Source organism: Maylandia zebra, linkage group LG9 (genome assembly GCF_041146795.1).
Source record: "Maylandia zebra isolate NMK-2024a linkage group LG9, Mzebra_GT3a, whole genome shotgun sequence".
Lineage (NCBI taxonomy): Eukaryota > Metazoa > Chordata > Actinopteri > Cichliformes > Cichlidae > Maylandia > Maylandia zebra.
Genome location: NC_135175.1, coordinates 31,013,285 through 31,027,520, shown reverse-complemented (window position 1 = coordinate 31,027,520; position 14,236 = coordinate 31,013,285). Strand labels below are relative to the sequence as shown.

General features: G+C 39.7%; 1 protein-coding gene across 3 annotated transcripts in view; it reads left to right on the top strand.

Moving 5' to 3' along the window:
- Positions 1 to 10,264, top strand: part of rnf152 (ring finger protein 152) — a 60,726-nt gene extending 50,462 nt beyond the window's left edge. For all 3 annotated transcript variants that reach the window (XM_012919339.4, XM_014414123.3, XM_014414122.3), the window contains one exon: positions 4,409 to 10,264. In XM_012919339.4, the coding sequence (XP_012774793.1) occupies positions 4,551 to 5,183 (633 nt within the window). In that variant the 5' untranslated portion in view covers positions 4,409 to 4,550 and the 3' untranslated portion in view covers positions 5,184 to 10,264. The remainder of the gene's footprint in view (positions 1 to 4,408) is intronic.
- Positions 10,265 to 14,236: the final 3,972 nt, after the last annotated feature.

Genomic DNA, 14,236 nt, shown 5'->3' with positions numbered 1-14,236 from the left:
CCTAATAAAGCTGCGATATTACTATTTAGTCAAATGATCATTAATACATCACCTTCTGGGTTTTAGCCTCTGAAATGCCCAGCCTGATGCTTTCACGAACTCTGCAATTAAAACATTACATGTAATATATATCACATGTTCATGTGTTAGAGTTATTGTTCTTTTTCCAGCTTGCTTTGTATCCCTTTTTCTTAGTTTTGCTTTGGTTTCACTTTCTCGCTTTACAGACCAATATGTGACCCCATGGTAACCTCCACATGCTAGGATATCAAATGCAATCCTTGACTGGTTGGTGAATGGTTGCTTGCTGCAATTAGGTGAAATCAGTAGTAAAGAGTGTGCAGCAAAAAACGTCGCTAACAGATTGCTGCAGTCACCTGTTGTTTGCATGTAAAGCTTGCCGACTAGTTGCTGAGTGGTAGTGAAACTGAAAAAAGTGCAAAACATTCACCTTCAAAATATCTGCGCATGGAATTCACCATCTTCTATCAAATTGCTATACTGGCGAATGACTAAAAATTAAAGCTAAATAGAATCAGTATTCAGAAAAGAGGTTAACGGTCTTACAAATCAGGGAAGGGTTTTGTTGCTTCTTTATTCTGGAAAGCGTTCGTTTAGGTGGCTCAGCCCTCTGATCAGGATTCCTCTTGCATGCGTCCCTAAGGAGGTGTTCTGGTTAGGGCAATTTGGAGGAAACCCCAGGGCGAACCTTGAATACACTGGAGGGATTAGGCTTCCCATCTGGCTATGCAGGATCCCCCAGGAAGAGCTGCAGGATGTGATTATGCATGAGGGTGCTTAGGCTACGCTTTTCTTACAGCATATATTGATGACTCAGTCAGTGAAATTATTTCAAACAGACCAGCCTGTCCTTTTTTTTGTTGTGGTTGTTTAATGCCACTCAAGGTCGAATGTGATCATCTGTTTTCACTCAAGTGAACCAAACTAAAAGAAGACTGAATATAGCGCTCCAAGCATGCTTAGTGTGAACTCATTCTTATCTGTCACTGCTACATCAATGTCCCCACAGGGCCAGAGGATGAGTTTAATTGCCTAAGATCTTGTTTTTGATAACAGTGTAAGATGCGCAGTGTTGCAGGGCAATCAGTGGTCACCTTTTTCCCCATTTCTGTCAACACTTTATTTTGCCGACCCCCACCCACCCACCCTTTTCGTCCTCGACGTTGGCCCACAGTCATGCCCGGACGGACGCCGACGGCGCCGAGATGGCAGCATAGAGAAAGATAGATGTACCCTTCCCTCCTCAGCAATTTTCACACTTGACAATTTCAGCGAGAAAATAAAATATAAAGTCGGCAGGGCCCTGTTTGGTATTCATTGTTTCCTTGGTGCTATTTTGACAGGGTTTAATCATCTGCAAAAGCAAACTATCACAGCTTCCGCATGGATTAACACGGTAGAGACGTGATTATGCAGGAGGAGGAGGAAGAAACTGTTTATGGAGTTTGTGGCCTGAAGGAGAAAAGAATTAGCCGTGGTTAACAAAGATACCGACGACGAGTCTTGTGAACTCGCCTCTTCTGCAGTCCACTGCCGGCTGATGTGTAGAGTGTCTGTTGCATATCACGACTCCTCATCCTTCATGATGCATTGTTGTATTTTGACCACTATGCTTGTACCTTCCCTTCTTCTAGGCCTCTTATCTGTGCATAAGTCACATCCGTTCCTCTTGCTGACTCATGTTGCATTTAGTGATTTGACATGACTCTTACAGCATCTTTGCAAGTTCTGAAAGCTCCTCTAATACAAAGCAGCAGACGCACAGTTTGAAGGTCCAATAAGAGCAGCAAACGATGGCATTTGGTTAATTCTCCCTGTGATTTTGTTTTTGCTGCAGTAGCAAGCAGATTGCACAAAACCAATTTTTGTCAACATGAATGCAAAATCCAGAACAGGAGGTACTCATTAGCTGAACCACAATGCATGCATGGTTTACAGACAATTATGAGATAGGAGGTTGTTAATTTTTAACGGCACGTGGCGCTGTCAAACCTCCTCAAAATTAGATCCAGCAGATTAATACTTTTAAATAGATTAAACAGACATTGAACATTTAGGAAGAAGTTGGATGTTGCTTCGATATCTGAAATCATCGGCGCCAATCATATTTAAACATATTTTTAATTAATGGGACAGGAAGTTGTAAACAAGAAAAGTGAAAAGTCCAGTACAGTTCTGCAATACTTTGACCGAGAAACTGAAGAGTAAGCTGATATATAACCACTTATTGGAGCAACGCATAATCATATTCAGCACAGGCATGTGGACGTTAAACCACCATGAAAGATGGCTCTTATCATTAGCAACACTAATCACATATAAAAGCAATATTTTAACTTCATCCGTGAGATTATAATAAGTTTTGAGTGTCAAAAAGTCTGATTTTTGCAAAACTGCGATTTCAAACCTATAGTCCCTATGAAGGTCACATAAAACCATTCAATACAGGTGCACAACAAAGCACTCATTATAAATTACATATTACTGTATTTAATACACATTAAATCAATACATTTTAAATGCTAACATTTAGGTCATAACATGACATGATATAACTGTTTAGAAAAAAGGCCTCTTGCCTTTGCTGTTATTATATCAGGGAAAGGTTCTTGTTTTCCCTGGTAACCAGTAGTTGTTAGGGAAAAAAGTCATTCTGGACATTGCTGGGGGAAATTTGCAAAGAAAGTATTGCATCAAAAACCTCAGTGTTTGCTGTGGCTAATTGCCATGGTCGTTTGCAGTCTTTCATGTTTCTCTGAAAATACTAATTAAGCAAATACAATTTTTAAGTGTGTGTTTCACTAGTGCTTAGAGTAGCTGAATAGTGTTTGTAGCCAAAAACGTGACTCAATCTTCGTCTGCAGCCACACGCTAGAAATCAAAGCAATCAGAACGAGGTTTTCTTTTAATAATAATAATAATAATAGATACTTTATTGATCCCCATGGGGAAATTACTTGTTTTTTCTCTGCATTTGACCCATTCACTCAGTGAAGCAGTGGGCAGCCCACTAAGCAGGCGCCCGGGGAGCAGTGTGTAGGGACGGTACCTTGCTCAGGGGTACCTCAGGGTAGCCGTTAAGTGGATTCGAACCGCCGACCTTCCGATCATGGGGCGACCACTTTACCTACTGAGCTATCCCTGCCCCTTTTGCCAGCCAGTTGGGAAATACATATTTTTCCTTGGTGACAGGCTGCATGGATATAGTTGTGTCTAGTCTCCAGTTCTTGGGCCTTATTCACTTGTTCTACATTATCACGTCACACATCCCAAATTACAGACAAATCGTGTGGTTAGTGGTCACATGTCTGCAAATCCTCAATATGGTGCTACATTGGAAACCTCATCGCAGTTGCATTGGTCTCTATCAGATTGCCAGTCACTGACCAGTCAGTCACTGACCAGTCTGTAGGCCTGTGTGACTCTGGGACTGGTCTCTAAATTTGATGTTTAACAGGATCTGTTTTTCTAGTGTTGCACTTTGCAGACAGTCTCTGAACAAAATTTTTTTGCCACTTTTGCAACAACTTAACTTTTATAAATACTGGTCTCATGTGTTTATGCTCTCAGTTATTAGTTTTAAAGTAGATGATAAAGCACTACATGCTTGACTGACAAGTTTCTAGAATATGAGTCTGCTGCACTCTCGCAGTCAGATCCACTCCTAACTTGTCATTAAAAAAACACTTGATGTCGAACTCCAAAATGCCAAACCTTCAAACCAATAGACACTATCAAGGTGACATGTCCATTTTTATATACAGCCTATGTTACCATCACTGGTAACCACTTTCTAACTTCTGTACAGGTAAAAATAGCCAGCCTGCACACTCATATTTTACAACAATGAATTGATGTTTTATAAAAAAAAAGATGGTCAAGCTGTAGAGGTGTCTGATGGAAATTTAACCTACTTCCTGTGCTGATTAAAGCTTGGGAACAAGTGAGTCAGTTGACCTTTTAGTTGCTGTTTCAAAAGGTCAAACACACACCGCTCAGCTCAGCAGCACGGTTTCTAAAAGCCGCAATAACTGCAGGCAAAAGCACCGGTGCAGTCATGAAAGATTGGGTTTGGGCACAAAAAACAAGACTTTTCTGCATCAGAGAAATGGTAAATATTGGAGCCGATGTTTGAGTATTCAATGATGAGCAAGCTACCGAGAGATGAGTTTTTGGTGAAAAGACTTTAAGCAAACAGCAGCTGCACTGTGTCCTTTTTCTCTCCAGAGTCAGAAGTGTTGTAGTTCCTGCTGATGCTGCAGACTCTTGATATCAAATGATGAAGATCAAAAAGAAGAGATCCTCAGTAGATAGTTCTGCAATGTGCGTACAAAACCTTGAATTCTTATTGATGTTGTTTTTTTTCCTTTTTTTCTTTCTGTTGCAGATGAAGGGCCATGTTGCCCCCAAAGGGCCGTAATATCACTGTGAAGTCGTGAACGAAACCAGCTCTGCTTCCCCCCCTGCATTTCTTCTAGAGCCAATTAAATTGTGTTTTCCCTCTTGTGAAAATACCTTTTTTCCTGGAAATGGAGACTCTTTCCCAGGATTCGATGCTCGAGTGTCAGATCTGCTTTAACTACTACAGCCCCCGACGGCGACCCAAACTCCTGGATTGCCGACACACATGCTGTTCGGTGTGTTTGACCCAAATGCGTAGCAGCCAGAAAGAGATCCGCTGCCCATGGTGTCGTGGCGTCACCAAGCTCCCCCCGGGCCTGTCCGTGTCTCACCTCCCGGATGACCCAGACATCATCACCGTCATCGCCATCCCTCACACCTCTGAGCACACGCCTGTCTTTATTCGCCTCCCCAGCAATGGCTGCTACATGCTTCCCATCGCTAAAGACCGGGCACTGGGCCTGCCAGGGGAGCTGGGATGTCGCTTCTTGCCCGGCAGCCAGCAGAAGGGGGTGACAGTGGTGACTGTGCCCGAGGAGCAGCCACTGGGTCTGGCTATGGGTCTAGACGGTGTAGGTTTGGAGGGAAGTGAGGGAGAGAGGAGGGTTACTGGTCCAGTGGGAGGAGCAGGAAAGGGCTCCACATGGTCTGGAGTGTGCACAGTGATCCTGGTGGCGTGTGTGCTGCTCTTCCTCCTGGGCATCGTGCTGCACAACATGTCCTGCATCTCCAAACGCTTCACTGTTATTTCCTGCGGCTGAGGGAGGCCGCTGCGGACCCCCTCAGGATTCCCTCCCACCAGCCCTGCCTCTCCTCAGGGTGGGACTCTGTTAAGGAGAGGGAACTAAACTCACATCGAGGGCATTAAAGGAAACTACAGTGCAGTGTAGAGAGACAGTGATGATGATGATAAAGAAGAAGAGGGCAGGAAGGAGAGCCACAAACTGGTCTAATGTTGTGGAGTTTTTTTTAATCCTTGAAATGGAAATATGCATTTAAATCTTCACTCTCCTCTCATTGGACAGCACTCTGCTGGCGTTGAAACACCCACCTTTCTCCATTCCTTCCATTTTTCCTGAAAGAACGCTTTGGGAATCCCTCCAGATACGTTTCTGGCCCGCCGATTTGTTTTTGGCTGGAAGCTGTGCTGACACTCACACTCGCTGTGGTTGGATTGCCCGTTTAGTCTGTGGTTTGTAGAAATGCATCATCATAGAGTTGTTTAGATGAATGCCCGCTCCGAGTGCGATGTCTCCAGCTGGTGCTGCAGTACAGGGAGTCCGGACTTGGCCGCTCACCGTTCCCTGATGTTGCAGGAATTAACTGTGCAGGATTTTCTTCTGCCTCCTCCAGCCTGAATATTCTGAGGAGCTAAAATCAATTTTCTTTTTTCTTCTTTTTTTTTGTCAAAAACACAACCTGTGCAGAACAAACTGTTGCTGTGATGATAGTTCCACATAGTTAGTAAAGGCTGCGTTGTCAAAAATATGGATTGTAATGTTCATACATACCAGCTGAAATACAAACACAGGTAGTACAGAGTCGTGTTATTAGGGCTTTAAGAAATAAACAATGTTAAATGAATTGATTGTCATTGGTTCCAGCCTCTCATATATCAGGTTTTTCTGTCTTATATAACTGTACGATAAATACTCTTGTACTTTGGCCTGTTGTTTGCACACAAAAACAATCTAAAGCTGTCACTTAGGATTGCCAATTAACTCATAATTGACAGAGAATTGGTATAAGCAATTTAATGAAGAAATTAAGACCTTGAATTGGTATTCATTTAAATGAAAATGATGAGCATTTGGAAGAATAATTTAGCTTCGCTTCAGGCAATTGGATGAGAAGTTCAGCATCACCTTCTTATCTGTCTTGAAGCTATAGAGAAGGGATATCTTTGCAAGAAAAACACGTTGCACTAGCTTTAGAGCATCAGAACTTCACTTTGAAGTTAGCTAGGCTAACGCTTTCCTCTTGTGTCCGTGTAACTAGCTAGCAGGTTAGCTTTCAAAATGAAGCTCTAAAAAATAAAACATTTGAACATCAAGACGTACCAATATAGAGCTTACCTGTTAGGGCATATTTATTAACTTTAAAGTTAACTTAATTTTAATAGTTAATGAATATTCAAAATTTTACATTTTTTTTTTTTTTTCCCCTCAAATTAGCTGATTGGCTAGCTTTCTACATCTCTGCCTGTTTAAAAATAAATAAATCACAGCTTGATATTTTCTATTGATATTTTTTCTTCTTTTTTTCATTTGTTCTTCTTCAAAAAAATAATCAGAAAATATTTTTCTGTAATTCGAGAACTTTGGATATATTAAAAAAGAAATCACATTTTTTAACTTTAAAGCAACCAAGGCTAGATGGTTTCCCCGTTTGAGCTGAGCTCCAGCTGAGAATGGACAGATACAGTGATGCTGATCCTCTCATCAAATTCTCTGCAAGGAAGCCAACAAGCTCATAAAAATTTGAGTTTTCAAAATTGCAGCATTCTTCTGTTTTATTATTTTCAGTTTTTATGTTTTTGATGTTTATTCATGTGATTGAATTTGTTCATTTGCTTTTTCATCCTGACCTGCCTCATACTGACTTCATCCTCTAAAGCCAGATCCTCCAGGCCTTCGCCAGCAGCCCACATGCCATCTTCCTCCACCTTCTCATCTTCCCCTTAATTCTGAAACTGCTTTGTATATGGGCTGAACTGTAAAACAACGAGTTTATGTAGTATGTGAGTAACAAGTCAAGAGTGGGAGGCCGCTGTAAGGTTACTGTTAATGAGGGCTGCATTGATTTATCTGCTTTTGAATATTTCACTGCAGAGGTGGATATTTCTGGACTCATTTTATTCCCACTTTTGTATGTTGAGGCAAGCATTTTGTCTGCTTACTGTAAATCAGTAGATGTACAGTACACATAAACAGGGTAAACGCTTTTGTACAGCAGTCTCATCATGTACAGAATGATTGTAATTGTCATTTTTGATCATTTCCTTTTTCTTTGACATATTTTAGCCTTTTTTGTGTGTTTGAGCTTAAATAAACATGAGTTATTCAGGGCGCGCAGATTTGTTTCACCACACCAATGATAAACATGAGAAAAATAATGTTTAATATAATACTCTAGGTTTATTTCAGACACCTAAACTATAAAATGACTTTTACCCTGAAAAACAAACTAGAAGAAATATTATTTGATTTATACTCAATATTTATTGGGTTGGATTCATATCAGCATGATTTTATCGACTGCCGCCAAAGTAAGAATTCCAAACTGTTCAAAGTAAATAAATTTAGAGATTAAATCAAACGTGCTTCAGATATTTTGCCTTTCAGCTCTGCGACACTCTCCTGAAAAGGCGTTCAGGGTGCAGAGGGGGCAGCTGTTTTGTTCTGCAGATGCAGGGATAGATGGAGTTAAGTTCAGCTGAAATGGTTTGTGTCGTGCTGGTTGCTACGAAACAGCGCTGAAGGTCCTTTTGAAGTTGCTCAAAGTTGAAATATTTCCAGCTCCTAGCACTCTGTGTTCTATATGCTCTAAAGAACTTTCTAATTTCTCAACACTTGGGGTTTAAGTGGTGTTTTGGGGAGATAGCTTTCTCCAAGATTAAAAAAAGTTGGATTTTATTTATGCCTGTTAGTTGGAGATAATTGCTTAATAAACATTAATAAATTGTTATTCATTTCTTAATGTCATCATTGCCTTTAAATCATCAAAAAGATCCTCTAATGGACCTTGCAACCCAAAGCTCTTATTACTGTTAACATTTAAAAACACCCATATCTCGATGCCTAATGTAGAATCACAGCATTTCTACTGGGAACTTGAGTCAAAATGTCAGTTTAAAGCATCACAAGTATGTCATGCACAGTTTTATTACCATAATGTGGCATGACTGCTACTTTTAATCCACAAGAGCAATGCTGAAGGGGACAAGTGAAGGATGTGCTCTTAAAGACCAGCTTAACCCATATGGGTTTATTCAGCCATGCTTCATAAGGTCAAATATATCTGCTAAAGTTTTTTTTGTATCTATGTCTCAGATATCTGTGGAATCTTTGGGCTTAAAAGAGACAAAAACAAAAAAATATCCAACTCTGCCAACCTGTTGTCAAGTACTACACACTTAGTCCACACTTAGAATAGTGTTAGTTAGATAGTATTTTTGTAGCTGAAAGTTTTTGCCAAACAACTTATCTTTGGCTGATGTTCCCACACAGCACAGCCATCCATTTAAATGGCAGGTTTAATACCAATATCCACCCTAAGCCCTACAAGGACTGACCTCTCACAGTGTTCACCTGTCTGAGGAGTCCTTGAAAACTAAGGTTATTTTTAATTTCTTTAGAGCCAAGAACTTAAAGGACCAACTCTCTCACTGGAACATCTTATAGGCTTTTGTCTTAAAGAGTGAACAAAGGGAAAACATGGTTGCTTCTCCCATACTTGCTGTTTTTCAGTAACCTTATAGTTAACGTCATTGCACTTTGAACTGTGGGTAAATTTAAGCAAGACATATGTGCATTTTTTTCTGGTGCAGTTGGTGTAGGAACAACAACCAGTCTTCACAAGGCAAGCTAACAGAGGACTGTTACCAACTTTTATGATGAACTTTACATCAAAGTGCACAAAATGCCATGTTGCTCTTTCAGCGATGTTGTTTGGTTGACACTGTTGATGCCAGGGATGTGTGTAATGCCCCTCAATATCCATGAATCTGTGATGTGGACATTTGCATTGAGCTGTAATTATGAGTTGGATAGGGTTGAAGAAGGTCATCAACCCAGCAGCAGGCCCAGTTTTGTGCATCGGGGCATTTTTGTTTACTCCAGGAAGTTTACTCAAGCGCACGTTTCTAACTAAACAGTCTGAAACAGACTCTATGAGGGAGCTGTGCTCAGACCCTAGCACCGTTCACCTCAATCGTCATTCAGCTCGTTCACACTGAGCACATGTGACAAACGTGAAAGAGTCTGGAGATACCATGGTATTCATCAATCTGAATAAATATCAAACATCGATGATGGCATACTAAGACCTGTAGTATGGTCCAGAACCAGTAGTAGGCTTATGAATAAGATCCAGCACCAGTCCATTGAGTGTTTGGTGACCATTAGCTTTTGATTTGCTACAAACCTCATAGCTCTAAATGTGATGTCTGTATGTAATAGTTTCAGTATCCAGACTAAGAACATTAGTTTTAATCATAAATTTTTAGTGATAAACTGGAAGAATATAAATTTAAAACGCCAAATAAAACCAATATAAACTGTGAAAATGTGAATTTGTGGTGTGGCCAAGATCTATGTTACGGTTTAGTGAGCAATGGGCCACCATGAACAAGACTTCAAAAGCAGAAAAACAGGTTAATGAAAAACAAGCCCATCTTTTTCTTTTATCCATCCATCATTTCATGTGATGTAAGCTAAAGACAGCGGATGAAATCCACCTGGAAGAAAGTCTTGTTCCTCCCATTATACTACCATTTCATCTCTTTCAGTCCCTCCACTGACTGAAAGAGAAACCAAATCACATCGCTGAATCTCCTTCTTATTCTCTGTGTTAATTGTTTTATTTCTGTTCCAATCAAAATGTGCCCTGTACTTCCTGTTTTCTTTCTTTCTTTAAAAAAAACAAACAAACAAAAAACAAAGCAAAAACAGAAACTTAAGGACAGAAGTGTAGAGGGAGGCTTGTCATTTCTGTGCCTGTGTGTTTGTACAATGCCGTGAAGTTCCTGTTGTAGTTTCCTGTGTGTGTCAGCTCTGATGATGGCTGACAAAGCAAGCAGCAGCTGTTTTTAGTGAAATATTAAAGCAAACACTGAATCTAAGCAAGGACTCTGTCTTTAATTAAACCTCAATTGCACCTATTTTCTGGTGATATATCAACTTTTTTTATTAAAAGAAATTGAGCCATGTAAAAGATTTAAAACAAAAGCATATTCCCTGTTGCTTTATGTATTGAAATCCCATATGTCATGGTTGAGTAAACTCAGTGGAGAGCAGACTCCCTTTTGTTTACCCTCAGGAACCTCTTTTCTTTTTTTATTTATTGATATAGTGGCACCGTGGTAATTAAGGCTCCCCAGGGGCCAACTGCATCCAGCCTTGCTGCAGTAAAACACCTCTGTTTCTTACAGGCAGCAGCTGCTGCTAATGATGGCCACAGTTACAGAGACTTTTGTAGAGTTTAAATGGTTCTAACAGGTTACACAAGCCCATGAAATTAAACAGTCCTTGGGGCTTAATTCTTGACCACTAGAGTAAATACTAATAGCATTTCATAAAGCTAGGACTGTCTCCACAGCAGCTTTACACAGTTTTTTGGGGATTGCTGCTAAAGTCATGTTCTAGAAACCTGGCTGACCTCGACTTCTTGTACAGGGGTATTTGTGCCTCACTTTGAGTGTCACAGGTTAGATCCCAATCATTATGCATGACAACATGACCCAGGAGAGCAGTAGAAGCCAACCGCATGGATCTGACATCATTCGGACATGAATCCTAATAGAAAGAGAAGTGAGCCAGCCGGAGAGGAAGAGCTGTCTAACCCACAGGAACTAAGAGGCAGGCTAGAGGAGGTGCATGTGTTGTGGAAAAATAGGGCAACTACACTTGGTGGTTGGCAGCTGTTGGCCTGAAAGTGGAGCTTGAACTTCAGCTTTAACTTTGGTTACAGTCAAAAGTTCCAAAACACATAATAAAAATAGACAAAGCAGGAGGATGACCTGGAAGAAGACTTTACAGCTGAAAAACATCAGCCAAAATTTATTAAATCTGTCCGAGAAAGCAAAGGACACTTGTGTGCAAGTGCCATGTCATTCACATATTATTACCACCCTAATGTCTTTTGGTAAAATGAATATTATGCTACATTCAGTAAGATTTAAATTCACGTACATTTATCACGAAATTGTTTATTGAGGTCATAGGTCAAAGGAGATTATTTTCCCACTGGTTCCTGTATAATCAGACTTCGTTTTGGAACATGCCACTGGAACTACTGGCCATTAGAAAAAATGCAGGATAAAGGGACTTTCTTAATGGTTTCAGTTTTCATGCCTGTTTGCTATATTTATCTTGTACATGTGGTCTAGAAGAGCAACACAAACAGCGCTGTGAGAATTTAAGGAGTTAAAAAAAATCATAATGAAGCCAGAAATGAAAACAAGCATAGAAGCATTTCAGTCAAAACAGTGTCTAGACTAAAATTAGTCATGTGCAATCAAAACTGAGCTGTAACCTGTAGATTTAAATGGTTCTGTTTATTCTCATTAGATCCTTTCTGATGTAAAAGAGAAAACATACACAGAGAAGGCAGGAGGTCATTTACACCCCAGAAAGAAAACAAATGAATATATCAAATTACAGACGCCCAGATGTGGATATAATTCTTTACAGAATTTTGCAGTTTGGTGCTGTTTCTTTAAATTCTACAACTTTTCTACCTCATGCATATTTCAAAGTAACAGTAACAGTACACAGGCAGCTGTTTCTATCTTTGCAACTTTGACCCGAGTTAGATTTAAATGGGATTTTCATAATTCATAGTATTAATATTTGGATCTAGTTTTCAGTCAGCACTACTGCATCTAAAGTCTTCTCAAGCTCTGTTTCTGACTCCACCAATACCACAGTGTCATCTGTGTCAGACAGTCAGATCTTATACTACAAATAGAAGTTAATTAAATTATGTACAGCAAACATATGATCTAATGTTTAATAACCTGCCTTAAAACCAACTTGGTCGTCGCCAAGGAAACCCATTTAGTTAAATAAGAAGTCAAACACTTTTTAAATACGGCAGTAAATCCTTTTCTGATACAACTAAGGAGTGTGATTACTCTTTAGTTGTCTGTACAGATGTTAACTCCTTTACCACAATATAATGGTTTGATAATTCCTATTGTCCAGTTTCTTGGTATGATCCCTGTCCTCTGCACCAGAAAAACATGCTAACATCTAATATCTCAATACCCTTAATTTAAACAGAAACATCGTCTAACTGATTAAAACTTCCAGAAGTATGTTTTATACAATCTATAGGAATAGAAACATTAAGAATAGAATAAAATGTTGTCACCTTTCCATTGCTTCAAATCAAATCCATTTCCACTCTCCTAAATCTCTAATTACATTATTCTTGAATGAATGACTTTCATGGTCGTTGTAATGTTTCCTGGAGATGCTTCTTGTTCATGTTCTCACGGTCTCAAGGTAGCATCTCAGGGTGGTTTACCACAGTAGATCGATAATTTGATTATACCCATGCATACAAGTGGTCTGTAATTTAGAGGCATGCCACATAAACTCTTCCCACGCAGCACGAAAAACAGGCAGAAGGCTGTTGCTATTCAGACTGTGAAGCCAAAATGGAAATTCAAAGATCTTTCCAGTATCTTGTTTATGTAGAAAGTTAAAGCTTTTTAAAGAAGTTTCCCCATTCATCACGTACCAACAGCTTCTGTAAATTTGCATAACTGCTCTGCACCACAGATAAGATAGATGCTGTGTACACATATGACACAAGTTGCTCTTTAACCAAAATTAAGGTCTCTGTGCTACAATACAATTTTCTATGATGAACATTAGGCAGATGCAATTAATTTAAATGGGAGTCCTACTTATAGTCACCCTGGAAACACACCGGTTGTGGACATCACGTCTTTTACATGTTCTTTTTCTCTTTTACATAATTTCTACAGTTTCAAATGACACTTGAAGTGTTTTGAATCAGAGTCTTTTATTTTGGAAAATTTACCAGATTCTTGATGGTTTTCCCTGTGTCTCCCTTCCAGCGTTCCTCATCTGCCCTTTTCAGCATGATGTAACTTTTGTAAAATATCAACTGAATTTTTTTTTAAGTCTCACCATGGAGACCATTCCTGAAACACCCTGCAGCACATCTGAAATTGCAAGCATTGTCTTGAGCGTTCAGTAGTCACTGGTGCTTGGATTTGCACTTATAGGAATGCTGCCAAATTCAATATTAAACAAAAACTTTTGAGATGAATGCCAGGCAGATACGATTTATCACAACAGGAGTCTCATTTAGGGTATTACACAGTTTGTTTTGTGTAAACATCTCCAAGATGACTGTGTTCACCCTTCATGCAACATAAAAATCGCCTGGAGTTTCAAAGGTGAAATGTTTAGTATCTGGGTCTTTTATTATTTTTTTTAGCCTTTATTTGATAGGACAAAGTTAGGGAAGCACTAAGATGGTTCAGACATGTGCAGGAGGGATAATGGATATATTGGACAAAAATGTTGAAGATAGAGCTGCCAGGCATGAGGAAAAGGGACAGACCACAGAAAAGAATATTAATGGATATAGTGAAGGAGGATTGTGTGACAGAGGAGGGTGCTAGAGACAGGGTGATCCGCTGTGATGACCCCTAAAGAAAGCAGCCAAAAGAAGAAGAAAGATTTGGAAATGGTCTCGGGCAGTCTCAGACCCAGGCCAGTGCAGGATCTTCAGTACATGAGCTGCCAGCTCAGCTAGCAGTGACTGGGCAGCATCTTTAATATTGAACATCAACCAGAGTCCAGGGTTTAATGTCTTGCCCTCCACATCTGCTCTGCGCAGCCTTTATAAAAATGGATCTGGAACTATTTTAAGCAAAGTGGATTATACAGCTGCTTCTATTACACCAAATACATAGAAAGATACTTTATTTATGCCAAGACTCTGTTACAGCAGTTAAAATATAATAAAGAAGTAGGATGCTATGTCTCTCCCTAAAGCTTATTCAGAATTATCCTCCCTTTAATTCAAACTACAATTCACAAAATGAACATTA